The 25,061-nt window shown below is 49.2% G+C and overlaps 1 protein-coding gene across 1 annotated transcript in view; it reads left to right on the plus strand.

Annotated features, from left to right (window-relative positions):
* Positions 1 to 23,861, plus strand: part of LOC119946735 (fructose-1,6-bisphosphatase isozyme 2) — a 42,552-nt gene extending 18,691 nt beyond the window's left edge. Inside the window, exons 5-8 of the mRNA XM_038768163.1 lie at positions 4,143 to 4,284; positions 8,045 to 8,181; positions 21,360 to 21,479; positions 23,653 to 23,861. Of these exons, the coding sequence (XP_038624091.1) occupies positions 4,143 to 4,284; positions 8,045 to 8,181; positions 21,360 to 21,479; positions 23,653 to 23,847 (594 nt within the window). The 3' untranslated portion in view covers positions 23,848 to 23,861. The remainder of the gene's footprint in view (positions 1 to 4,142; positions 4,285 to 8,044; positions 8,182 to 21,359; positions 21,480 to 23,652) is intronic.
* Positions 23,862 to 25,061: the final 1,200 nt, after the last annotated feature.

Raw genomic sequence — 25,061 nt, forward strand, 5'->3', positions numbered from 1 at the left:
ATCAATCAGTTGTATTTATTGAGCACACTGTGTGCAGAGCACTGTACTAAGCGGTCTGCGAAGTCCAAGTTGGCAACATGTAGAGACAGTCCCTACCCAACAGTGGGCTCACAGTCTAGGAGGGGGAGACAATTATAACGTTGGCATTTGTGAAGCGCTTACTATGTGCCAAGCACTGTTCTAAGCGCTGGGGGGGATAGCAGGTAATCAGGTTGCCCCCCTTGGGGCTCATGGTCTCCATCCCCATTGATCAGGTTGTCCCACAGTCTTTATCCCCATTTTCCAGATGAGGTGACTGAGGCCCAGAGAAGTGAAGTGACTTGCCCAAAGTCACCCAGCTGACAAGTGGCGGTATTTGAACCCAGAACCTCTGACTCCAAAGCCCGGGCTCTTTCCACTGAGCCACGCTGCTTCTTAAGGCGCTTACTATGTACCATGCACTGCTCTAAGCACTGGAGTAGATGCAAGGTCATCAGGGGGTCCCACTTTGGGCTCCTGATCTTAATCCCAGTTTTCCAGACGAAGCAGCGGGGCTCAGTGGGAAGAGCCCGGGCTTGGGAATCAGAGGTCACGGGTTCAAATCCCGCTCGGCCGCTTGTCAGCTGGGTGACTTTGGGTGAGTCGCTTCACTTCTCTGGGCCTCAGTTCCCTCATCTGGAAAATGGGGGTGTAGACTATGAGCCCCACGTGGGACCGCCTGATCACCTTGTAACCTCCCCAGCGATTAGAACAGTGCTTGGCACATAGTAAGCGCTTAACAAATACCATCGTTATTATTATTATTGGATCTACCCAGAGCGTAGAACGGTGCCACGCACGTAGTAAGCGCTTAACAAATGCCATCATTATTATTATTATTGGATCAATCCCAGAGCCTAGAACGGTGCCACACACATAGTAAGCACTTAACGAATACCATCATTATTATTTATTTATACTCTATTTATATATTTTACTTGTACATATTTAATCTATTTATTTTATTTTGTTAATATGTATTGTTTTATTGTCTGACTCCCCCTTCTAGACTGTGAGCCCGCGGTTGGGTAGGGACCGTCTCTAGATGTTGCCAATTTGTACTTCCCAAGCGCTTAGTACAGTGCTCGGCACACAGTAAGCATTCAATAAATACGACTGACTGACTGACTGAATGAATGAATGAATGAATGATTATTGGATCTACCCCAGAGCTTAGAAAAGTGCCACGCACATAGTAAGCGCTTAGCAAATACCATCGTTATTATTATTATTGGATCTATCCCAGAGTTTAGAATGGTGCCACGCACATAGTAAGCGCTTAATAAATGCCATCGTTATTATTTATTTATGCTCTATTTATTTATACTCTATACTCTATTTATTTTACTTGCACATATTTATTTTATTTTGTTAATATGTTTTGTTTTATTGTCTGACTCTGCCTTCTAGACTGTGAGCCCGCTGTTGGGTAGGGACCGTCTCTAGATGTTGCCAAATTGTACTTCCCAAGCGCTTAGTACAGTGATCTGCACACAGTAAGCGCTCAGTACAGTGCTCTGCACACAAAGCGCTCAATAAATACGATTGAATGAATGAATGAATTATTATTGGATCTACCCCAAAGCTTAGAACAGTGCCATGCACATAGTAAGCGCTTAACAAATACCATCATTATTATTTATTTATACTCTATCTATTTATACTCTATTTATTTATACTCCTCTATTTATTTATTTTACTTGTACATATTTATTTTATTTTGTTAATATGTTTTGTTTTATTGTCTGACTCTGCCTTCTAGACTGTGAGCCCGCTGTTGGGTAGGAACCGTCTCTATATGTTGCCAACTTGTACTTCCCAAGTGCTTAGTACAGTGCTCTGCACACAGTACGTGCTCAATACGATTGAATGAATGAATAAATGAATGAATGAATGAATTATTATTGGATCTACCCCAGAGCTTAGAAAAGTGCCACGCACATAGTAAGCGCTTAGCAAATACCATCATTATTATTACTATTGGATCTACCCCAGAGCTTAGAACGGTGCCATGCACATAGCAAGTGCTTAACGAATACCATCATTATTATTTATTTATACTCTATTTATTTATTCTCTATTTATTTATACTCTATACTCCTCTATTTATTTATTTTACTTGTACATATTTATTTTATTTAGTTAATATGTTTTGTTTTATTGTCTGACTCCCTCTTCTAGACTGTGAGCCCGCAGTTGGGTAGGGACTGTCTCTAGATGTTGCCAACTTGGACTTCCCAAGCGCTTAGTACTGTGCTCTGCACACAGTAAGCGCTCAATAAATACGATTGAATGAATGAATGAATGAATGAATTAATTAATTAATTATTATTGGGTCTACCCCAGAGCTTAGAACAGTGCCACGCACATAGTAAGCGCTTAACAAATACCATCATTATTATCATTATTGGATCTACCCCAGAGCTTAGAATGGTGCCACGCACATAGTAAGCACTTTACAAATGCCATCGTTATTATTATTATTGGATCTACCCAGAGCGTAGAACGGTGCCATGCACATAGTAAGCGCTTTACAAATCCCATTGTCATTATTATTATTGGATCTACCCCACACGCACATAGTAAGTGCTTAACAAATACCATCATTATTATTATTATTGGATCTACCCCACATGCACATAGTAAGCGCTTAACAAATCCCATCGTTATTATTATTATTGGATCTACCCCCCCCACACACAGTAAGCGCTTAACAAATACCATCATTATTATCATTATTGGATCTACCCCAGAGCATAGAATGGTGCCACGCACATAGTAAGCGCTTTACAAATCCCATCGTTATTATTATTATTGGATCTACCCCACATGCACATAGTAAGCGCTTAACAAATGCCATCGTTATTATTATTATTGGATCTACCCAGAGCGTAGAATGGTGCCACACACACAGTAAGCACTTAACAAATGCCATCATTATTATTATTATTGGATCTACCCAGAGCGTAGAACGGTGCCACGCACATAGTAAGCGCTTAACAAATACCATCATTATTATCCTTATTGGATCTACCCCAGAGTGTAGAACAGTGCCACGCACATAGTAAGCACTTTAGAAATCCCATCGTTACTATTATTATTGGATCTACCCAGAGCGTAGAACGGTGCCACGCACATAGTAAGCGCTTTACAAATCCCATCGTTACTATTATTATTGGATCTACACAGAGCGTAGAATGGTGCCACGCACATAGTAAGCGCTTAACAAATACCATCGTTATTATTATTATTGGATAATTAGACTATTATATTAATAGTCTATTATATCATATTATATCATATTATATTATATTATATTATATTATATTATATCATATCATATCATATCATATTATATTATATTATTATATTATATTATATTATATTATATTATATTATAGTATAGTATAGTATAGTATAGTATAGTATAGTATAGTATAGTATAGTATTATAGTATATTATATGGTATATGTAATATACTATATTATAATATAATCGTCTATTATAATATACTATTATATTAATTATTATAATTGGATTTTTAGACTGTGAGCCCACTGTTGTGTAGGGACTGTCTCTATATGTTTCCAACTTGTACTTCCCAAGTGCTTAGTCCAGTGCTCTGCACGCAGTAAGCGCTCAATAAATACGATTGATGATGGATCTACCCAGAGCGTAGAATGGTGCCACGTGCATAGGAAGTGCTTAACAAATGCCATCATAATCATTATTATTATTCTTAATGGAGGCCCAGAGGAGGGAAGTGACTTCCCCAAGGTCACCCAGCAGCAGACAAGTGGGACTAGAATCCCCGTCCTTTGATTCAATCAATCAATCGTATTTATTGAGTGCTTACTGTGTGCAGAGCACTGTACTAAGCGCTTGGGAAGTACAAGATGGCAACATGTAGAGACGCTCGTAAGGCCGGGGTCTTGCCACCGGGCCAGGCCGCTTGATGGGCCACAGCAGCCTGCCCGGGCCTAGCGGCCTCAGGCCTGGCTTCTCGGGCCCGACGGCCTGCCTCGGTGTCCCCTCCCGGGCTCGGTGCCCCTCCATTCCCACCCCGGTGTCAACGGACTGGCCACCGGGCCGGATCCCCCCCGGCCCTCTCGCCTCCTCCCCAGACCTCAGACGAGGAGCCCTCGGAGAAGGACGCCCTGCAGCCTGGACGCAACATGGTGGCGGCGGGCTACGCTCTCTACGGCAGTGCCACCCTCGTGGCCCTGTCCAGCAGCCAAGGCGTCGACTGCTTCATGCTCAACCCGGTAGGCGCCCACCCCTCGGCCCCGCTTCCCTCTCCCGAGCCTCTCCTGCTTCCCCCTTGGACGATTTATTTTTCAAGATGGGGATGAAGACTGGGAGTCCCCCGTGGGACAACCTGACCATCATCATCAATCATCTTTATTGAGCGCTTACTGCGTGCAGAGCACTGGACTAAGCGCTTGGGAAGTCCAAGTTGGTAACATATAGAGACGTTCCCTACCCAACAGCAGGCTCACAGTCTAAAAGGGGGAGACAGAGAACAAAACCAAACATACTAACAAAATGAAATAAATAGAATAGACATGTACAAGTAAAATAAATAAATAAATAAATAGAGTAATAAATATGTACAAACAAATACCATCGTTATTATTATTGTTGGATCTACCCAGAGCGTAGAATGGTGCCACGCACACATATACCCCTCTCCATCCCCCGTCTTACCTCCTTCCCTTCCCCACAGCACCTGTATATATGTATATATGTTTGTACAGATTTATTACTCTATTTATTTATGTATTTATTTTACTTGTACATATCTATTCTATTTATTTTATTTTGTTAGTATGTTTGGTTTTGTTCTCTGTCTCCCCCTTTTAGACTGTGAGCCCGCTGTTGGGTAGGGACTGTCTCTAGATGTTGCCAACTTGGACTTCCCAAGCGCTTAGTACAGTGCTCTGCACACAATAAGCGCTCAATAAATATGCTTGATGAATAATAATAATAATGATAATAATAATGGCATTTGTTAAGCACTTACGATGTGCCAAGCACTGTTCTAAGTGCTGGGGAGGTTACAAGGTGATCAGAGGGTCCCACGTGGGGCTCCCAGTCTTCATCCCCATTTTCCAGATGAGGGAACGGAGGCCCAGAGAAGTGAGGTGACTTGCCCAAAGTCACCCAGCTGACAATTGGTGGAGCTGGGATTCGAACCCGTAAACTCTGACTCCAAAGCCCGGGCTCTTGCCACTGAGCCACGCTGACCTCCCCAGTGCTTACTTTGCACATAGTAAGCGCTTAATAAATGCTATCATCATTATTATTATTATTACTGGGCACCCGCTTCTTCCACAGAGAAGCAGCGTGGCTCAGTGGAAAGAGCACGGGCTTTGGAGTCAGAGGTCATGGGTTCAAATCCCGGCTCCGCCAGCTGTCAGCTGGGTGACTTTGGGCAAGTCGCTTCACTTCTCTGGGCCTCAGTAACCTCATCTGGAAAATGGGGATGAAGACTGTGAGCGCCCCAGGGGGACAACCTGATCACCATATAACCTCCCCAGCGCTTAGAACAGTGCTTTGCACATAGTAAGCGCTTAACAAATGCCATCATTATCATTATTACTGGGCACCCACTTCTTCCACAGAGAAGCAGCGTGGCTCAGTGGAAAGAGCCCGGGCTTTGGAGTCAGGGGTCGTGGGTTCAAATCCCAGCTCCGCCAACTGTTGGCTGGGTGACTTTGGGCAAGTCGCTTCACTTCTCTGGGCCTCAGTGACCGCATCTGGAAAATGGGGATGAAGACTGTGAGCCCCCCGTGGGACAACCTGACCACCTTGTAACATCCCCAGAGCTTAGAACAGTGCTTTGCACATAGTAAGCACTTAATAAATGCCATTATCATTATTATTATTATTACTGGGAGCCCGCTTCTTCCACAGAGAAGCAGCATGGCTCAGTGGAATGAGCCCGGGCTTTGGAGTCAGATGTCCTGGGTTCAAATTCTGGCTCCACCAAATGTCAGCTGGGTGACTTTGGGCAAGTCACTTCACTTCTCTGGGCCTCAGTGACCTCATCTGGAAAATGGGGGTGAAGACTGTGAGCCCCCCAGGGGACAACCTGATCACCTTGTAACCTCCCCAGAGCTTAGAACAGTGCTTTGCATATAGTAAGCACTTAATAAATGCCATTATTATTATTATTATTATTATTATTGTTATTATTATTATTATTATTATTATTATTATTATTACTGGGCGCCCGCTTCTTCCACAGAGAAGCAGCATGGCTCAGTGGAAAGAGCCCGGGCTTTGGACTCAGATGCTCTGAGTTCAAATCCCAGCTCCACCACATGTCTGCTGTGTGACCTTGGGCAAGTCACTTAACTTCTCAGGGCCTCAGTTCCCTCAACTGTCAAATGGGGATGAAGACTGTGAGCCCCACGTGGGACAACCTGATTACCTTGTATCCCCCCCAGCACTTAGAACAGTGCTTTGCACATAGTAAGCGCTTAACAAATGCCATCATTATTATTATTATTATTCTTTATTATTATTATTACTGGGCACCCACTTCTTCCACAGAGAAGCAGCATGGCTTAGTGGAAAGAGCCCGGGCTTTGGAGTCAGAGGTCGTGGGTTCAAATCCTGGCTCCGCCAAATGTCAGCTGGGTGACTTTGGGCAAGTCGCTTCACTTCTCTGGGCCTCAGTTCCCTCATCTGGAAAATGGGGATGAAGACTGTGAGCCCCCCCGGGGACAACCTGATCACCATATAACCTCCCCAGCGCTTAGAACAGTGCTTTGCACATAGTAAGCGCTTAACAAATGCCATCATTATCATTATTACTGGGCACCCGCTTCTCCCACAGAGAAGCAGCGTGGCTCAGTGGAAAGACCCCGGGGTTTGGAGTCAGAGGTCGTGGGTTCAAATCCCGGCTCCACCAACTGTCAGCTGGGTGACTTTGGGCAAGTCACTTCACTTCTCTGGGCCTCAGTGACCTCATCTGGAAAATGGAGATTAAAATGAGGCCCCACGTGGGACAACCTAACCATCTTGTATCCTCCCCAGCGCTTAGAACAGTGCTTTGCACATAGTAAGCACTTAACAAAATGCCATCATTTGTAGAGAAGCAACGTGGTTCAGTGGAAAAAGCCCGGGCTTGGGAGTCAGAGGATACGAGTTCTAATCCTGGCTCTGCCACATGTCTGCTCTGTGACCTTGAGCAAGTCACTTAACTTCTCTGAACCTCAGTTACCTCATCTGTTAAATGGGGATGAAGACTGTGAGCCCCATGTGGGATAACCTGATTATCTTGTAACCTCCCCAGCGCTTAGAACAGTGCTTGGCACATAGTAAGTGCTTAATAAATGCCATCGTTATTATTATTACTGAGCTCCTGCTGCAGGTGGGGTGCTGTATTGAACTCAGGTTGCCTGCAGGACACTGTACTAAGTGCCTGCGGGGCACTGTACTGAGCATTCGCTACTTGCAGGGAACTCTCCTGAGCTCGTGATAATAATAATAATAATAAAAATGGCATTTATTAAGTGTTTACTATGTGCAAAGCACTGTTCTAAGCGCTGGCGAGGTTACAAGGTGATCAGGTTGTCTCCCGGGGGGCTCCCAGTCTTCATCCCCATTTTCCAGATGAGGTCACAGAGGCCCAGAGAAGTGAAACGACTTGCCCAAAGTCACACAGGATCAGGTTGTCCCCCGGGGGGCTCCCAGTCTTCATCCCCATTTTCCAGACGAGGGAACTGAGGCCCAGAGAAGTGAAACGACTTGCCCAAAGTCACACAGGATCAGGTTGTCCCTCCGGGGGGGCTCCCAGTCTTCATCCCCATTTTCCAGACGAGGGAACCGAGAGCCAGAGAAGTGAAGCGGCTTGCCCAAAGTCACACAGGATCAGGTTGTCCCCCCGGGGGGCTCCCAGTCTTCATCCCCATTTTCCAGACGAGGGAACTGAGGCCCAGAGAAGTGAAGCGACTTGCCCAAAGTCACATAGGATCAGGTTATCCCCCCAGGGGGCTCCCAGTCTTAATCCCCATTTCCCTCGGAGAGTTCGTGCTGGTGGAGAGAGATGTGAAAATCAAGAAAAGGGGCAAGATCTTTAGCCTGAACGAAGGGTATGCCAAATACTTCGACGCTGCCACCACCGACTACGTCCAGAAGAAGAAATTTCCTGCGGTGAGGAAGAGGGCTTCCGACTGCGGGCACGGAGGAAGGCCAGGGAGGGCCTTTATGGCCTCCGTTAAGCGCCTACTATTTGCCAGGCTCTGTCCTGAGCGCTGGGGTGGATACAAGACCATCGGGCTGGACACAATCCCGGTCCCACATGGGGCTCACAGTCTGGTCCTTTTAGACTGTGAGCCCACTGTTGGGTAAGGACTGTCTCTATATGTTGCCAATTTGTACTTCCCAAGCGCTTAGTACAGTGCTCTGCACATAGTAAGCACTCAATAAATACGATTGATGATGATGATGATGATGGTCCCTCTTTTAGACTGTGAGCCCACTGTTGGGTAGGGACTGTCTCTAGATGTTGCCAACTTGGACTTCCCAACCGCTTAGTACAGTGCTCTGCACACAGTAAGCGCTCAATAAATACGATTGATTGATTGATTGATTGGTCTAGTGAACAGAGCATGAATTTGCGAGGCGGAAGGTCACGAGTTCTTATTATTATTAGATTTGTTAAGCACTTACTATGTGCCAGGCACTGTACTAAGCACCGGGGGGGATACAGGCAAATCGGGTTGGACGCAGTCTCTGTCCCACGTGGGGCTCACGGTCCCCATTTTAAAGAAGCAGCGTGGCTCAGTGGAAACGAGCCGGGGCTTTGGAGTCAGGGGTCATGGGTTCAAATCCCGGCCCCGCCAATTGTCAGCTGGGTGACTTTGGGCAAGTTGCTTCAATCAATCAATCAATCAATCGTATTTATTGAGCGCTTACTATGTGCAGAGCACTGTACTAAGCGCTTGGGAAGTACAAATTGGCATCACATAGAGACAGTCCCTACCCAACAGTGGGCTCACAGTCTAAAAGGGGGAGACAGAGAACAGAACCAAACATACGAACAAAATAAAATAAGTAGGATAGAAATGTACAAGTAAAATAAATAAATAAATAAAAAATAGAGTAATAAATATGTACAACCATATATACATATATACAGGTGCTGTGGGGAAGGGAAGGAGGTAAGACGGGGGGATGGAGAGGGGGACGAGGGGTAGAGGAAAGAAGGGGCTCAATCTGGGAAGGCCTCCTGGAGGAGGTGAGCTCTCAGCAGGGCCTTGAAGGGAGGAAGAGAGCTAGCTTGGCGGATGGGCAGAGGGAGGGCATTCCAGGCCCGGGGGATGACGTGGGCCGGGGGTCGATGGCGGGACAGGCGAGAGCGAGGTACAGTGAGGAGATTAGTGGTGGAGGAGCGGAGGGTGCCGGCTGGGCAGTAGAAGGAGAGAAGGGAGGTGAGGTAGGAGGGGGCGAGGTGATGGAGAGCCTTGAAGCCCAGGGTGAGGAGTTTCTGCTTGATGCGCAGATTGATCGGTAGCCATTGGAGGTTTTTGAAGAGGGGAGTAATATGTCCAGAGCGTTTCTGGACAAAGATAATCCGGGCAGCAGCATGAAGTATGGATTGAAGTGGAGAGAGACACGAGGATGGGAGATCAGAGAGAAGGCTAGTGCAGTAGTCCAGACGGGATAGGATGAGAGCTTGAATTAGCAGGGTAGCGGTTTGGAAGGAGAGGAAAGGGCGGATCTTGGCAATGTTGCGGAGCTGAGACCGGCAGGTTTTGGTGACGGCTTGGATGTGAGGGGTGAATGAGAGAGCGGAGTCGAGGATGACACCAAGGTTGCGGGCTTGGGAGACGGGAAGGATGGTAGTGCCGTCAACAGAGATGGGAAAGTCAGGGAGAGGACAAGGTTTGGGAGGGAAGACAAGGAGCTCAGTCTTCGACATGTTGAGCTTTAGGTGGCGGGCGGACATCCAGATGGAGATGTCCTGAAGGCAGGAGGAGATGCGAGCCTGGAGGGAGGGGGAGAGAGCAGGGGCAGAGATGTAGATCTGGGTGTCATCAGCGTAGAGATGATAGTTGAAGCCGTGGGAGTGAATGAGGTCACCAAGGGAGTGAGTGTATATTGAGAACAGAAGGGGACCAAGCACTGAACCTTGGGGAACCCCCACAGTAAGAGGATGGGAGGGGGAGGAGGAGCCTGCAAAAGAGACTGAGAAAGAACGACTGGAGAGATAAGAGGAGAACCAGGAGAGGACGGAGTCTGTGAAGCCAAGGTCAGATAACGTGTTGAGGAGAAGGGGGTGGTCCACAGTGTCAAAGGCAGCTGAGAGGTCGAGAACAGAGTATGAGCCGTTGGATTTGGCAAGCAGGAGGTCATCGGTGACCTTTGAGAGCGCAGTTTCCGTGGAATGAAGGGGACGGAAGCCAGACTGGAGGGGGTCGAGGAGAGAGTTGTTGTTGAGGAATTCTAGGCAGCGCGTGTAGACAACTCGTTCAAGGAGTTTGGAAAGGAATGGTAGGAGGGATATGGAACGATAACTAGAAGGTGAGGTGGGGTCAAGAGAGGGTTTTTTTAGGATGGGAGAGACATGGGCATGTTTGAAGGCAGAGGGGAAGGAACCAGTGGAGAGTGAGCGGTTGAAGATGGAAGTTAAGGAGGGGAGAAGGGATGGAGCGAGAGATTTCATAAGATGAGAGGGAATGGGGTCAGAAGCACAGGTGGCCGGAGTAGCACTTGAGAGGAGGGAGGAGAGTTCCTCTGAGGATACCGCTGGGAAGGATGGGAGAGTAGCAGAGAGCGTTGAGAGCCGGGGGGTTGGAGAAAGGGGGGAAGAGACTTTGGGGAGGTCGGACCTGATGGATTTAATTTTGTTAATGAAGTAAGAGGCCAGATCGTTGGGGGTGAGGGAAGGAGGAGGGGGAGGAACCGGGGGCCTGAGAAGGGAGTTGAATGTACGGAAGAGCTGGCGGGGGTGATGGGCATGGGTGTCAATAAGGGAGGAGAAATAGTTTTGTCTGGCAGAAGAGAGGGCTGAGTTAAGGCAGGAAAGGATAAACTTGAAGTGAACGAGGTTGGCATGGTGTTTAGACTTTCGCCAGCAGCGTTCAGCAGCTCGAGCATAAGAGCGAAGGAGGCGGACAGTGGCAGTGATCCAGGGCTGTGGGTTAGTGGTGCGAGAGCGGCGAAGGGAAAGGGGAGCGAGTGAGTCTAGCTGAGTAGAAAGGGTAGAGTTGAGAGCAGTAATCTGGGCCTCAGTTACCTCATCTGGAAAATGGGGGTTAAGACTGTGAGCCCCCCGTGTCACAGCCTGATCACCTTGTAACTTCCCCAGGGCTTAAAACAGTGCTTTGCACATAGTAAGTGCTTAATAAATGCCATTATTATTATTATTATTATTGCTAAGCACTGGGGGGGATACAGGCAAATCGGGTTGGACACAGTCTCTATCCCCATTTTAAAGAAGCAGCGTGGCCCAGTGGAAATGAGCCCGGGCTTTGGAGTCAGAGGTCATGGGTTCAAATCCCGGCTCCGCCAATTGTCAGCTGGGTGACTTTGGGCAAGTCACTTCACTTCTCTGGGCCTCAGTGACCTCATCTGGAAAATGGGGATGAAGACTGTGAGCCCCCCGTGGGACAACCTGATGGCCTTGTAACCTCCCCAGCACTTAGAACAGGGCTTGGCACATAGTAAGTGCTTAATAAATGCCATCATTATTATTATTATAGTTGTTAAGCACTTACTATGTGGCAAGCACTGTACTAAGCGCTGGGGGGGATACAAGCAAATCGGGTTGGACACAGTCTCCGTCCCTCATGGGGCTCACGGTCTCAGTCCCCATTTCAAAGGTGAGAAAACTGGGGCACAGAGAAGTGAAGCGACTTACCCAAGGCAGCCCAATGGACAAGAGGCGGAGCCGGGATTAGAACCCATGACCTTCTGATTCCCAGGCCCGGGCTCTATCCACTATGCCATGCTGCTTCTTGGGTTCTAATCCCGACTCTGCCACTTTTCTGCTGTGTGACCTGGGGCAAATCGCTTCACTTCTCTGGGCCTCAGTTCCCTCATCTGTAAAATGGGGATGAAGACTGGGAGCCCCATGGGGGACAGAGGCTGGGCCCAACCCAGTTAAGTAGCACCTACCTCAGTGCTTAGAACAGTGCCCGGCACATAGTAAGCGCTTAACAAATATGACAATTAATCATTATTAATCCCCATTTTACAGATGAGGGAACTGAGGCACGAAGAAGTGAAATGACTTTCCCAAGGTCACCCAGTAGCAGCAAGTGGCGGAGCCCGGATGAAAACCCAGGACATTTTGACTTCCGGGCCCGGGCTCTAATCCACACTGCTTCTCTGCTTCTCATTAATAATGATGGCATTTGTTAAGCGCTTACTATGTGCAAAGCACTGTTCTAAGCGCTGGGGAGGATACAAGGTGATCAGGTTGTACCACAGGGGGCTCACAGACTTACAGATGAGGTAACTGAGGCCCAGAGAAGTTAAGTGACTTACCCAAAGTCACTCAGCTGACTGGCTCAGTGGAACGAGCCCAGGCTTTGGAGTCAGAGGTCATGGGTTCAAATCGCAGCTCCGCCACTTGTCAGCTGGGTGATTTTGGGCAAGTCACTTCACTTCTCTGTGCCTCAGTTACCTCATCTGGAAAATGGGGATGAAGACTGTGAGCCCCCCGTGGGACAACCTGATCACCTTGTAACCTCCCCAGCGCTTAGAATTGTGCTTTGCATATAATAACCGCTTAATAAATGCCATCATTATTATTATTACCTAGTGAAGCCAGGATTTGAACCCAGGACCTCTGACCCCCAAGCCCGTGCTCTTTTCCACTGACTCACGCTGCTTCTTAATAATGATGGTATTTGTGAAGCGCTTACTATGTGCCGAGCACTGTTCTAAGCACTGGGGTGTATACAAGGTGATCCGATTGTCCCAGGTGGGGCTCGCGGTCTTCATCCCCATTTTACAGAGGAGGTCACTGAGGCATAGCGAAGTGAAGTGACTTGCCCAAGGTCACACAGCTGACGGGTGGCGGAGCCGGAATTAGAATAATAATAATAATAATGTTGGTATTTGTTAAGCGCTTACTAAGTGCCAAACACTGTTCTAAGCGCTGGGGGGATACAAGGTGATCAAGGCTGTCCCATGTGGGGCTCACAGTCTTCATCCCCATTTTCCAGATGAGGGAACTGAGGCCCAGAGAAGTGAAGTGACTCGCCCACGGTCACCCAGCTGTCGAGCAGCGGAGCCGGGATTCGAACCCAGGACCCCTGACTCCCAAACCCGGGCTCTTTCCACTGAGCCACGCTGCTTCTCATTGCGAGCAGGGAACAAGTCTTACCAACTCTGTTGCATTGTATCAATCAATCAATCAATCACATTTATTGAGCGCTTACTGTGTGCAGAGCACTGTACTAAGCACTTGGGAAGTCCAAGTTGGCAACATCTAGAGACAGTCCCTACCCAACAGTGGGCTCACAGTCTAAAATTGAACTCTTCCAAGCGCTTAGCACGGTGCTCTGCACGTAGTAAGCGCTCGATAAATGCCATTGATTGATCAATCGATTACTTTGGGAGAGACCCAGTGACTTCGGTTTTACTCTCAAAGTGTTGATTCGTCCTTGTGGGGCAGGAACAGATAAATAATCTGGTTTATCTTTTATCTAAAGTGCTTTGCACATAGCTAAACTCTTAATCAAAGCTGTAATTATCCTTATTGTTATTTACTCGGTGACAAACAGTTGGCTAAGAACTCAAGAAGCAGTGCGGCTTCTTGTTCTGACCCGGGTCCCGCCGCTTCTCTGCTGTGTGACCTTGGACAAGTCACTTAACCGCTCTGTTCCTCGGTTTCCTCCTCGGGTAAAATGGGGATTAAACACAACTGGCCTCCCTCCCACGGTGGTTATCAGGGACTGGGTCTCCCCTGCTTAACTCTTACCTACCCCAGTGTTTTGGGCAGTTCATTCATTCATTCAATCAATCGTATTTATTGAGCGCTTACTGTGTGCAGAGCACTGTACTAAGCGCTTGGGAAGTCCAAGTTGGCAACATAACTTGCTTGGCACATAGCAAGCAATTGACTTGACAGGAACTCTCTCCATCTTCCCAAATTTATTGAAGGCTCCTCACCTCCATGAGGCCTTCCCTGATTATTCCTTCCTTTTGTCTTCTCCCTCTCCTTTCTGCTTCGCCTTGACTTGCTCCCTTTACTCATCACCCTTCACTCATCCCTTTATTTTATTTTATTTTATTTATTTTATTTTATTTTATTTTATTTATTTTATATTATTTTATTTTGTTAATATGTTTCGTTTTGTTCTCTGTCTCCCCCTTCTAGCGTGTGAGTCTGCTGTTGTGTAGGGACCGTCTCTAGATGTTGCCAACTTGGACTTCCCAAGCACTTAGTACAGTGCTCTGCACACAGTAAGTGCTCGATAAATACGATTGATTGATTGATCACCACCCCCAGCCCCCCACCACTTATGTGCTTCCCAAGCGCTTAGTCCAGTGCTCTGCAAGCAGTAAGCGCTCAATAAACCCGATTGAATGAATGAATGAATGAATGTATCTACCCGTAACGTACTTATTTATTTTAATAATAATGATTAAAGTCACACAGCAGGTCAGCCTAAATGGGGGCTAAACCCGGGGTCTCAGGCTGGGAGGAGAAGAGAGATTTTTTTGTTTGTTTGGGGTTTTTTTTAATGGTATTTAATAATAATAATGACTGAGCCCCCTCCTTCCTCTCCCCCTCCTTCTCCTCCGCCTTATAATTTGTACATATTTGTACATATTTATTACTCTATTTATTTATTTTATTTGTACATATTTATTCTATTTATTTTATTTTGTTAATATGTTTTATTTTGTTCTGCCTCCCCCTTCTAGACTGTGAGGCCACTGTGGGTAGGGACCGTCTCTAGATGTTGCCAGCTTGGACTTCCCAAGCACTTAGTACAGTGCTCTGCACACAGTAAGTGCTCAATAAATACGATCGATTGATTGATTGATTGATCACCACCCCCATCTCCCCCACTACTTATGTACTTCCCAAGCGCTTAGTCCAGTGCTCTGCATGCAGTAAGCGCTCAATAAATCCGATTGAATGAATGAATGTATCTACCCGTAACGTACTTATTTATTTTAATAATAATAATTAAAGTCACACAGCAGGTCAGCCTAAATGGGGGCTAAACCCGGGGTATCAGGCTGGGAGGAGAAGAGAGGTTTTTTTGTTTGTTTGGGGTTTTTTTTAAATGGTATTTAATAATAATAATAATAATAATAATGACTGAGCCCCCTCCTTCCTCTCCCTCTCCTCCCCCTCCCCATCCCCCTGCCTTATAATTTGTACATATTTGTACATATTTATTACTCTATTTTTAAATTTTATTTGTCCATATTTATTCTATTTATTTTATTTTGTTAATGTTTTGTTTTGTTCTCTGTCTCCCCCTTCTAGACTGTGAGCCCACTGTTGGGTAGGGACCGTCTCTAGATGTTGCCAACTTGCACTTCCCAAGCGCTTAGTACAGTGCTCTGCACACAGTAAATGCTCAATAAATATGATTGAATGAATGAATGAATGAATAATGATGGTATTTGTTAAGCTCTTACTATGTGCGAAGCACTGTTCTAAGCGCTGGAGGGGATACAAGGTGATCAGGTTATCCCACGTGGGGCTCATGGTCTTCATCCCCATTTGACAGACGAGGTAGCTGAGGCCCGGAGAAGTGAAGTGGCTTGCCCAAGGTCACACAGCTGACAAGTGGCGGAGCTGGGATTCGAACCCATGACCGCTGACTCCCGAGCCCATGCTCTTTCCACTGAGCCACGCATTTGTTAAACACTTACTATGTGCCAGGCACTGTACTGAGCACTGAGAAGCAGCATAGCTCAGTGGAAAGAGCCCGGACTTTGGAGTCGGAGGTCATGGGTTCAAATCCCGGCTCCTCCAACTGTCAGCTGGGTGACCTTGGGCAAGTCACTTCACTTCTCTGGGCCTTAGTTCCCTCATCTGTCAAATGGGGATTAAACCTGTGAGCCCCCCGTGGGACAACCTCATCACCTTGTAACTTCCCCAGTGCTTAGAACAGTGCATGGCACATAGTAAGCGCTTAACAAATACCATCATCATTATTATTAAACAAGCAAATTGGATTCGTTCATTCAATCAATTGTATTGAGCGCTTACTGTGTGCAGAGCACTGTACTAAGCGCTTGGGAAGTACAAGTTGGCAACATATAGAGACGGTCCCTACCCACCAGTGGATTGGACACAGTCCCTGTCCCCAGTGGGGCTCAAGGTCTCAATTCCCATTTGACAGGTGAGGTAACTGAGTCCTAGAGAAGTGAAGTGACTTACCCAAGGCCACACAGCAGACAAGTGGTGGAGTCAGGATTAGAACCCAGGACCTTCTGACTCCTACCTAGGCCAGGGCTCTATCCACTAGGTCTTTGCTGCTTCCTCTCCCCCTCTATACTGTAAGGTCTTTGTGGGCAGGGAATGTGTCTGATATACTGATGTACTGGACTCTCCCAAGCGCTTAGTACAGTGCTCGGCCCACAATAAGCACTCAGTAAAGAGAATCGACTGATTGACTGATTGATAGGTAACCCTTTCCAAGTCCCGGCCAGGAAAGAGTTAGTGAAATCTGAATTCCACCCCGGGCCCAGGGCTGGATCATTTCAGACACGCAGGCTTCCTTCCTTCCCTTTCCCAACGCCTCCGGGAAATTCGGGAAATCGGTGGGGCAGGATTTTCTTGTATTGCCAGCTCTAGCTGAGAGATGGGGAGAGGGAAGGAGGAGGAGAGGAAGGAGAGGAGGATGGAGAGAGGGAAGGGGGAGGGCAGAGGGATGGGAGGAGGGGAGGAAGGGGAAAGGGGGGACAGGAGGAGGTTAGAGCAGAGGAGAAGGGAGGAGGAGAGGAGGGGGGATGGAAAAAACGGGAGAGGAAAGGAAAACAGAGAGGGGAGAAGGGAGAGGAGGGGAGTGAGGAGGAGATGAGAGGAGAAGAGAAGGGAGGAGGAGAGAGGAGGGGGATGGAGAAAACGGGAGAGAGGAAAGGAAGAAGAAGGAGCAGCGTGGCTCAGTGGAAAGAGCTTTGGGCTTTGGAGTCAGAGGTCCTGGGTTCAAATCCCGGCTCCGCCAACTGTCAGCTGTGTGACTTTGTGCCCGTCACTTAGCTTCTCCGTAACCTCATCTGTAAAATGGGGATTAAAACTGTAAACCCTCCCGTGGGACAACTTGATCACCTTGTAACCTCCCCAGCGCTTAGAACAGTGCTTTGCACAGTGTAAGTGCTTAACAAATACCATTATTATTATTTTATTATTAAGGAAGAGAAAGGAGTGAAGAGGAGAGAAGGAGGAGAAAGGAGAGGAGGGGAAGGAGAAGGAGATCAGGGGAGAGGGAAAGGGAGGAGGAATGGAGAAGGGGAAGAGGGGAGAGAAGGGGAGTGTTGCCAACTTAAGAGCTTAATACAGTGCTCTGCACACAGTAAGCGTTCAATAAATACTATTGAATGAATGAATTAGAGGAGAAGGGAGGAAGAGAGAGGAGGGGGATGGAGATAGCGGAGAGGGAAGGAAGGGAAAACAGGGGAGAAGAGGGGAGAAGGGAGAGGAGGGGAAGGAGGAGGAGATTAGGGGAGAGGGAAAGGGAGAAGGAGAGGAGAAGGGGAAGAGGGGAAAGAAGGTGAGTGTTGCCAACTTGTACTTCCCAAGAGCTTAGTACAGAGCACTGCACACAGTAAGCGCTCAATAAATACGATTGAATGAATGAATTAGAGGAGAAAGGAGGAAGAGAGAGGAGGGGATGGAGAAAACAGTGGAGAGGAAAGGAAGAGAAAACAGGAGAGAAGAAGGGAGAAGGGAGAGGAGGGAAAGGAGGAGGAGAATAGGGGAGAGGAGATATGGGGAGGGGAAAGGGAGAAGGAGAGGGGAGAGAGACGGAGAAAACGGAGAAGAAAGGAAGAGAAGACAGGAGAGAAGAGGGGGAAAGGGGGAGAAAGGAGAGGAGGGGAGGGAGGAGGAGATTGGGAGGAGGAGAAGGGAGGAGAAAATGGGGAGAGAAGAGGCGAGGAGGGAGAGGAGGGGAGTGAGGAGGAAATTAGAGGAGAGGAGAAGGGAGGGGGATGGAAAAAGGGGAGAGGAAAGGAAGAGAAAACAGGAGAGAAGAGAGGAGAATGGAGAGGAGGGGGAGGAGGAGGAGACTAGGCGAGAGGGGAAGGGAGGAGGAGAGGGGAAAGAGATGGAGAAAACGGGAGAAGAAAGAAAGAGAAAACAGAAGAGAGGAGGGGGAAAAGGGGAGAAAGAGGAGGGGAAGGAGGAGGAGAAAATGGGGAGAGAAGAGGGGAGAAGGGAGAGGAGGGGAGTGAGGAGGAAATTAGGGGAGAGGAGAAGGGAGGGGGATGGAGAAAACGGGAAAGGAAAGTAAGAGAAAACAGAAGAGAGGAGGGGAAGGAGGAGGAGACTAGGCGAGAGGGGAAGGGAGGAGGAGGGTGAGAGAGATGGAGAAAACGGGAGAAGAATGGAAGAGAAAACAGAAGAGAAGGGGGAAATGGGGGAGAAAGGAGAGGAGGGGAGGGAGGAGGAGAAAATGGGGAGAGAAGAGGGGAGAAGGGAGAGGAGGGGAGTGAGGAGGAAATTGGGGAGAGGAGAAGGGAGGGGGATGGAGAAAACGGGGGAGAGGAAAGTAAGAGAAAACAGGAGAGAAGAGAGGAGAAGGGAGAGGAGGGGAAGGAGGAGGAGATTAGGGGAGAGGGGAAGGGAGGAGGAGAGGGGAGAGAGATGGAGAAAACGGGAGAAGAAAGAAAGAGAAAACAGGAGAGAAGAGGGGAAATGGGGGAGAAAGGAGAGGAGGGGAGGGAGGAGGAGATTAGGGGAGAGGAGAAGGGAGATGGATGGAGAAAACAGGGAAGAGGAAAGGGGGAGAAGGGAGAGAAAGAGATTAGGGGAGAGCAGAAGGGGCTGAAGGCTGGAGGGGCGGGAAGGGAAGGGGAGCTGTGTCTATTTCCTGGCAGAGGGCCTGGTGGTCTCCAGTTGTCCCCAGGAATTCCATCCTCTAAAATGGAGTCCCGGGCCCTGTCTCCCGCACATTCCTGCCCTGTCTGGCTGGAGGGAGAAGAGCTGAGCAGACCGGACCGGGACCCCCACCCAGATAATAAGCATAATCATTGTAGTATTTGTTAAGCGCCTACTACGCACCAGCCACTGTACTAGATGATGGGATGGATCCAAGCAAATTGGGCTGGACCCAGTCAGTCCCTGTCCCCCGTGGGGCTCACGGTCTCAATCCACATTTGACCGATGAGGGAAGCGAGGGGCCGAGAAGTGAAGTGACTTGTCCAAGGTCACACAGCAGACGAGTGGTGGAGTCGGGATTAGAACCCAGGTCCTTCGGACACCCAGGCCCGGATTCTGCCCACTAGGCCTTTTTACTTAATAAAAATAATAATAATAATGACGGTATTTGTTAAGCGCTTACTATGTGCCAAGCACTGTTCTAAGCACTGGGGGGGATACAAAATAATCAGGTTGTCCCACGTGGGGCTCACAGTCTTCATCCCCATTTTCCAGATGAGGGAACTGAGGATGAGGGAAATGAAAGCCAGTTACTGCTAACCGTTGTATTTGTTAAACACTTACTATGTGCCAGGCACTGTATTAGGCGCTGGGGTGGATACAAGCGAATCGGGTTGGACACGATCCCTGACCCACGTGGGGTTCACAGGCTTCATCCCCATTTTCCAGATGAGGGAACTGAGGCCCAGAGAAGTGAAGTGACTGGCCCAAGGTCACCCAGCAAAACAAGTGGCAGAGCGAGGATTCGAACCCAGGTCCTCCAGACTCCCAGGCCCGGACTCCACCCACTAGGCCTCGCTGCTTCTTACTGGGGAGCGTTCAGTAGAGTCGGTAGAACCGCTCTCTGCCCTTGAGCGGCTTCCAGTCTACTCTGTGCAGAGCACTGTACTGACCGGTTGGGAGAGTCCAATAGGGTTTGATCGTTGCCCTCGAGGAGCTGACAGTCAACTGAGTGTACAGCACCGTGCTGGCCACTGAGGACAGTCGCCCCGGAGGAGCAGACTAATAATAATAATAATAATAATGATGATGGTATTTATTAAGCGCTTACTATGTGCAAAGCACTGTTCTAAGCGCTGGGGAGGTTACAAAGTGATCAGGTTGTCCCACAGGGGGCTCACAGTCTTAATCACCATTTTGCAGATGAGATAACTGAGGCTCAGAGAAGTGAAGTGACTTGCCCAAAGTCACCCAGCTGACACTTGGCGGATTCAGGATTCGAACCCATGACCTCTGACTCCAAAGCCCGGGCTCTTTCCACTGAGCCACGCTGCTTCTCGGGAAGGCCCCGTCCCGAGCCTCGGAGGGCTATAATAATAATGATGGCATTTGTTAAGTGCTTACTCTTTGCAAAGCACTGTGTTAAGCACCGGGTTCTGGGGGGGAACATCCGTCTGCTAATTCTGTTGTATCGTCAATCAATCAATCAATCAATTGTATTTATTGAGTGCTTACTGTGTGCGGAGCACTGTACTAAGCGCTTGGGAAGTCCAAGTTGGCAACATTTAGAGACAGTCCCTACCCAGCAGTGGGCTCACAGTCTAAAATGGGGAGACAGAGAACAAAACCAAACATACTAGCAAAATAAAATAAATAGAATAGATATGTACAAGTAAAATAAATAAGTAAGTAAATAAATAAATAAATATAGTAATAAATATGTACAAACATATATACATATATACAGGTGAAATATATACATATATATGAATATATATGTATATATGTGTATGTATGTATATATATATATATATATGAAATACATATACCTTCCTCCTGCAAGCTCTCAGCCGTTATTTGGCACATCAATCAATCAATCAATCAGTCGTATTTATTGAGCGCTTACTGTGTGCAGAGCACTGTACTAAGTGCTTGGGAAGTACAAGAGAAGCAGCGTGGCTCAGTGGAAAGAGCACGGGCTTTGGAGTCAGAGGTCATGGGTTTGAATCCCGACTCCGCCACATGTCTGCTGTGTGACTTTGGTCAAGTCACTTAACTTCTCTGAGCCTCAGTTACCTCATCTGTAAAATGGGGATTAAGACTGTGAACCCCACATGGGACAACCTGATCACTTTGTATCCCCCCCAGCGCTTAGAACAGTGCTTTGCACATAGTGAGCACTTTACAAATGCCAACATTATTATTATTATTATTATTATTATTACAAGTTGGCAACATTGTAAGCGCTCGGTAAATAGCCTCGTGGGCCGGATCGGTCGCCAGATTGCGGAGTGTCCGTGTGTCGCAGGACGGAAGCGCTCCCTACGGGGCCTGCTACATGGGCTCCATGGTGGCCGACGTCCATTGCACCCTGGTCTATGGCGGCATCTTCCTCTACCCTGCCAACGCCAAGAGCCCCAATGGCAAGGTAAGACCCCCTGCTCTGAAGCCAGTGGGATGCGGCTGCAGTGGGAGGGAAGCGGGGTAGACTGGACCAGGCCAACGCCAAGAGCCCCAAGGGCAAGGCAGGCTTTGGCTGCAGCCGGAGGGATAAGGGGTAGACTGTACCCTACCAACACCAAGAGCCCCGAGGGCAAGGGGCTCTGGAGCTGGCGGGCTTCAGCTGCAGCAGGAGGGATGCGGGGTAGACTCTACCTGACCCAACACCCAGAGCCATGAGGGCTGGGTAAGATTCCCCACTCTGGAGCCTCCGGGCTTCAGCTGCAGCGTGAGGGATGAGGGGTAGAGTGTACCCAGCCAATGCCAAGAGCTCGAAGAGCAAGGTAAAACCCCTGCTCTGGACCCACGGGGTAAACTGAGGAGACATTTTCTGGCCGCAAGGGCTGGATGTTGACCAGAGACGGCTTCTCTTTCCACTTCTGGAGGTTTTACGCCCCCCAGATAGAATCAATCAATCAATGTCGTATTTATTGAGTACTTACTTTGTGCAGAGCATGGTACTAAGCGCTTGGGAAGTCCAAGTTGGCAACATATAGAGACAATCCCTACCCAACAGTGGGCTCACAGTCTAGAAGGGGGAGACAGAGAACAAAACATAGTAACAAAATAAAATAAATAGAATAGATATGTACAAGTAAAATAAATACATAAATAAATAGAGTAATAAATATGTACAAACATATATACAGGTAGGGAAGGAGGTAAGACGGGGGGATGGAGAGGGGGACACAATCATTGGGATTCGGATTATTGGGCATCCACTCTGGGCCACCCTTCAGTCCTAATTCACTTCCAGTGCTTAGAACAGTGTAAGACACCTAGCAAGCATTTAACAAATGGCATAACGACAACAACAAAAACACTATGCTTCCCAAGCGCTTGGTGCAGTGCTCTGCACATAGTGAGCGCTCAATAAATACGATTGATTGATTGACTCCATATGTTGCCAGCTTGTACTTACCAAGTGCTGAGTACTGTGCTCTGCACACAGCGCTCAATAAATACGATTGAATGAATGAATGAATCAAAGGTCCCCGGCGGCAGCCCCGTGCCCTCCACGGCCTCCATACCCGCTATGGTTGCCCCATGACACAGGGTGGGCATCTCTCCTCCCTCGGCTGTGGCTCCTGTATGAGTGTGAGCCAATGGCCGCCCCCCACGGCGGTTGTCCCCAGGACGCGGGGTAGGCCTCTCCCTCACTGTGGCTCCTGTGCAAATGTGACCCCATAGTTGCCCCTCACGGCCCCCCGGGCTCGGCCCCCCGAGGCCGCCATGGCCCAGGGCGGGTGTCTTTCCCTCAGAAGCAGCTCCTGTACCGATGGCCGCCCCCAACAGCCCCGCAGTGATTGTCCCTCGGCTTCTCCCTCAGCTGTGGCTCCTGTACAAGTGTGACCCCATGGCCGCCCCTCACAACCGCCATGACCCAGGGTGGGTGTCTCTCCCTCAGAAATGGCTCCCGTACCAATGTCCGCCCCACACAGCCCCCCACGGCCCAATGTCCCCATGACGTGGGGTAGGCCTCTCCCTCAGCTGTGGCTCCTGTACAAATGTGACCCCATGGCCGCCCCTCATGGCCCCCCGCAACCGCCATGGCTCAGGGCGGGTGTCTTTCCCTCAGAAGCGGCTCCTGTACCGATGGCCGCCCCCAACAGCCCCGCAGTGATTGTCCCTCGGTTTCTCCCTCAGCTGTGGCTCCTGTATAAGTGTGACCCCATGGCCGCCCCTCACGACCGCCGTGACCCAGGGTGGGCGTCTCTCCCTCAGAAGCGGCTCCTGCACCAATGGCCGCCCCCCACAGCCCTCCACGGCCCGGTGTCCCCGTGACGTGGGGTAGGCCTCTCCCTCAGCCGTGGCTCCTGTACAAGTGTGACCCCATGGCCGCCCCTCACGGCCCCCCGCAACCGCCATGACCCAGGGCGGGCATCTCTCCCTCAGAAGTGGCTCCCGTACCGATGGCCGCCCCCATGGCCCGGTGTCCCCGTGACGCGGGGTAGGCCTCTCCCTCAGCCGTGGCTCCTGCACAAGTGCGACCCCATGGCCGCCCCGCACGGCCCCCCACGACCGCCATGACCCAGGGTGGGCGTCTCTCCCTCAAACCCCCTTGCTCGGCCCCCGGCGGGCGGGCGTCTCTCCTCCCTTAGCTGCGGCTCCTGTACGAGTGCAACCCGATGGCCTTCATCGTGGAGCAGGCGGGCGGCCTGGCTAGCACAGGGACGCAGCCGGTGCTGGATGTGGAGCCCGAGACCATTCTCCAGCACGTCCCCCTCATCCTCAGCTCCCCCGACGACGTGCGCGACTATCTGGCCTGCGTCCGCAACCACCAGCCCCATCCCTGAGCCTCCGGCCCGCGGCACACTGCAGACCCCAGGCCCCCTTCTCCATCCTGAATGGCCCCCAATCTCCCCCGGGGTCCCGGCTCCGAGGCGTGTCCGCCGGGTGACCTCGGACAAGCCACTTCGCTTCTCTGTGCCTCAGTTTCCTCACCCATAAACCGGGATTAAAGCCAAGTGGGTTCCAATCCGATTTGCTTGTATCCACCCCAGCGCTCAGTACAGTGCCTGGCATGGAATAGGTACTTAACAAGTACCACAATTATTATTATTATTAGGCCATGCCCTATCTTCCACCAGCACTACCCGCAATGCCCTTGTCCCCGGGCCTCAGATCCCAGCCCCCAAGTAGGTACCGAATATTCTTCGTTGAGGTGGGGCCTGCATAATTGTGATAATGATTATAATAAGGATAATTATGGTATTTGTTCCCACTGTTGGGTAGGGACCATCCCTCTATGTTGCCAACTTGTACTTCCCAAGCGCTTAATACAGTGCTCTGCACACAGTAAGCGCTCAATAAATACGATTGGTTGACTGTTCTGATCGTGCTCTGTGCCAAGTACTGTGCTAAGCACCGGGAAAAACGCAGAACGATCAAGATGGGACACGGTCCCCGTTCCACACGGCCATAGAGGGAAAGAGGGCAGATATCCAATCCCCCGTTTACAGATGAAGGAACTGATTTGCCCCCGGCGCCACTAGGCCGCTCTGCTTCTCTAAGAGAAGTGAAATGACTCGGCCAAGGTCACCCAGCCGACAGATCGCAGAGCTGGATTAGAACCCAGGTCCTCTGGCTCCCAGCCCGGGGCTCGTTCCACCAGGCCGGGCTGCGACTTCCCCCCATCAGCCTGTCCTCAGTGCGAATTCAATAAAGGCTTTCATCCTCATCCTCGTCATCAATGCTATTTATTGAGCACTTTCTGTGGGCAGAACACTGCACTAAGCGCCTGGGAGAGTACGAAACGGCAATCGATCGTTGGTATTTAGTGAGCGCCGTGTGCTGAACGCTTTACTAAGGTCTCTATGGGCCCCAAATCTCAGGGTCCCAAGCTAAGAGAGGAAGAGGTTGAAGTCCAGAGAGGCTAAGCCACCTTTCTGGGTTAGTACAGTGCTCTGCACATGGTAAGCGCTCAATAAACAGCTAATCCTTCTGATTTCCAGGCTCAGCTGTGTGGCCTCTCTAGGGGAAATGAAGTGACTTGCCCAAGATAACACAG

This window comes from Tachyglossus aculeatus, chromosome Y3, assembly GCF_015852505.1.
Source record: "Tachyglossus aculeatus isolate mTacAcu1 chromosome Y3, mTacAcu1.pri, whole genome shotgun sequence".
Classification (NCBI taxonomy): domain Eukaryota; kingdom Metazoa; phylum Chordata; class Mammalia; order Monotremata; family Tachyglossidae; genus Tachyglossus; species Tachyglossus aculeatus.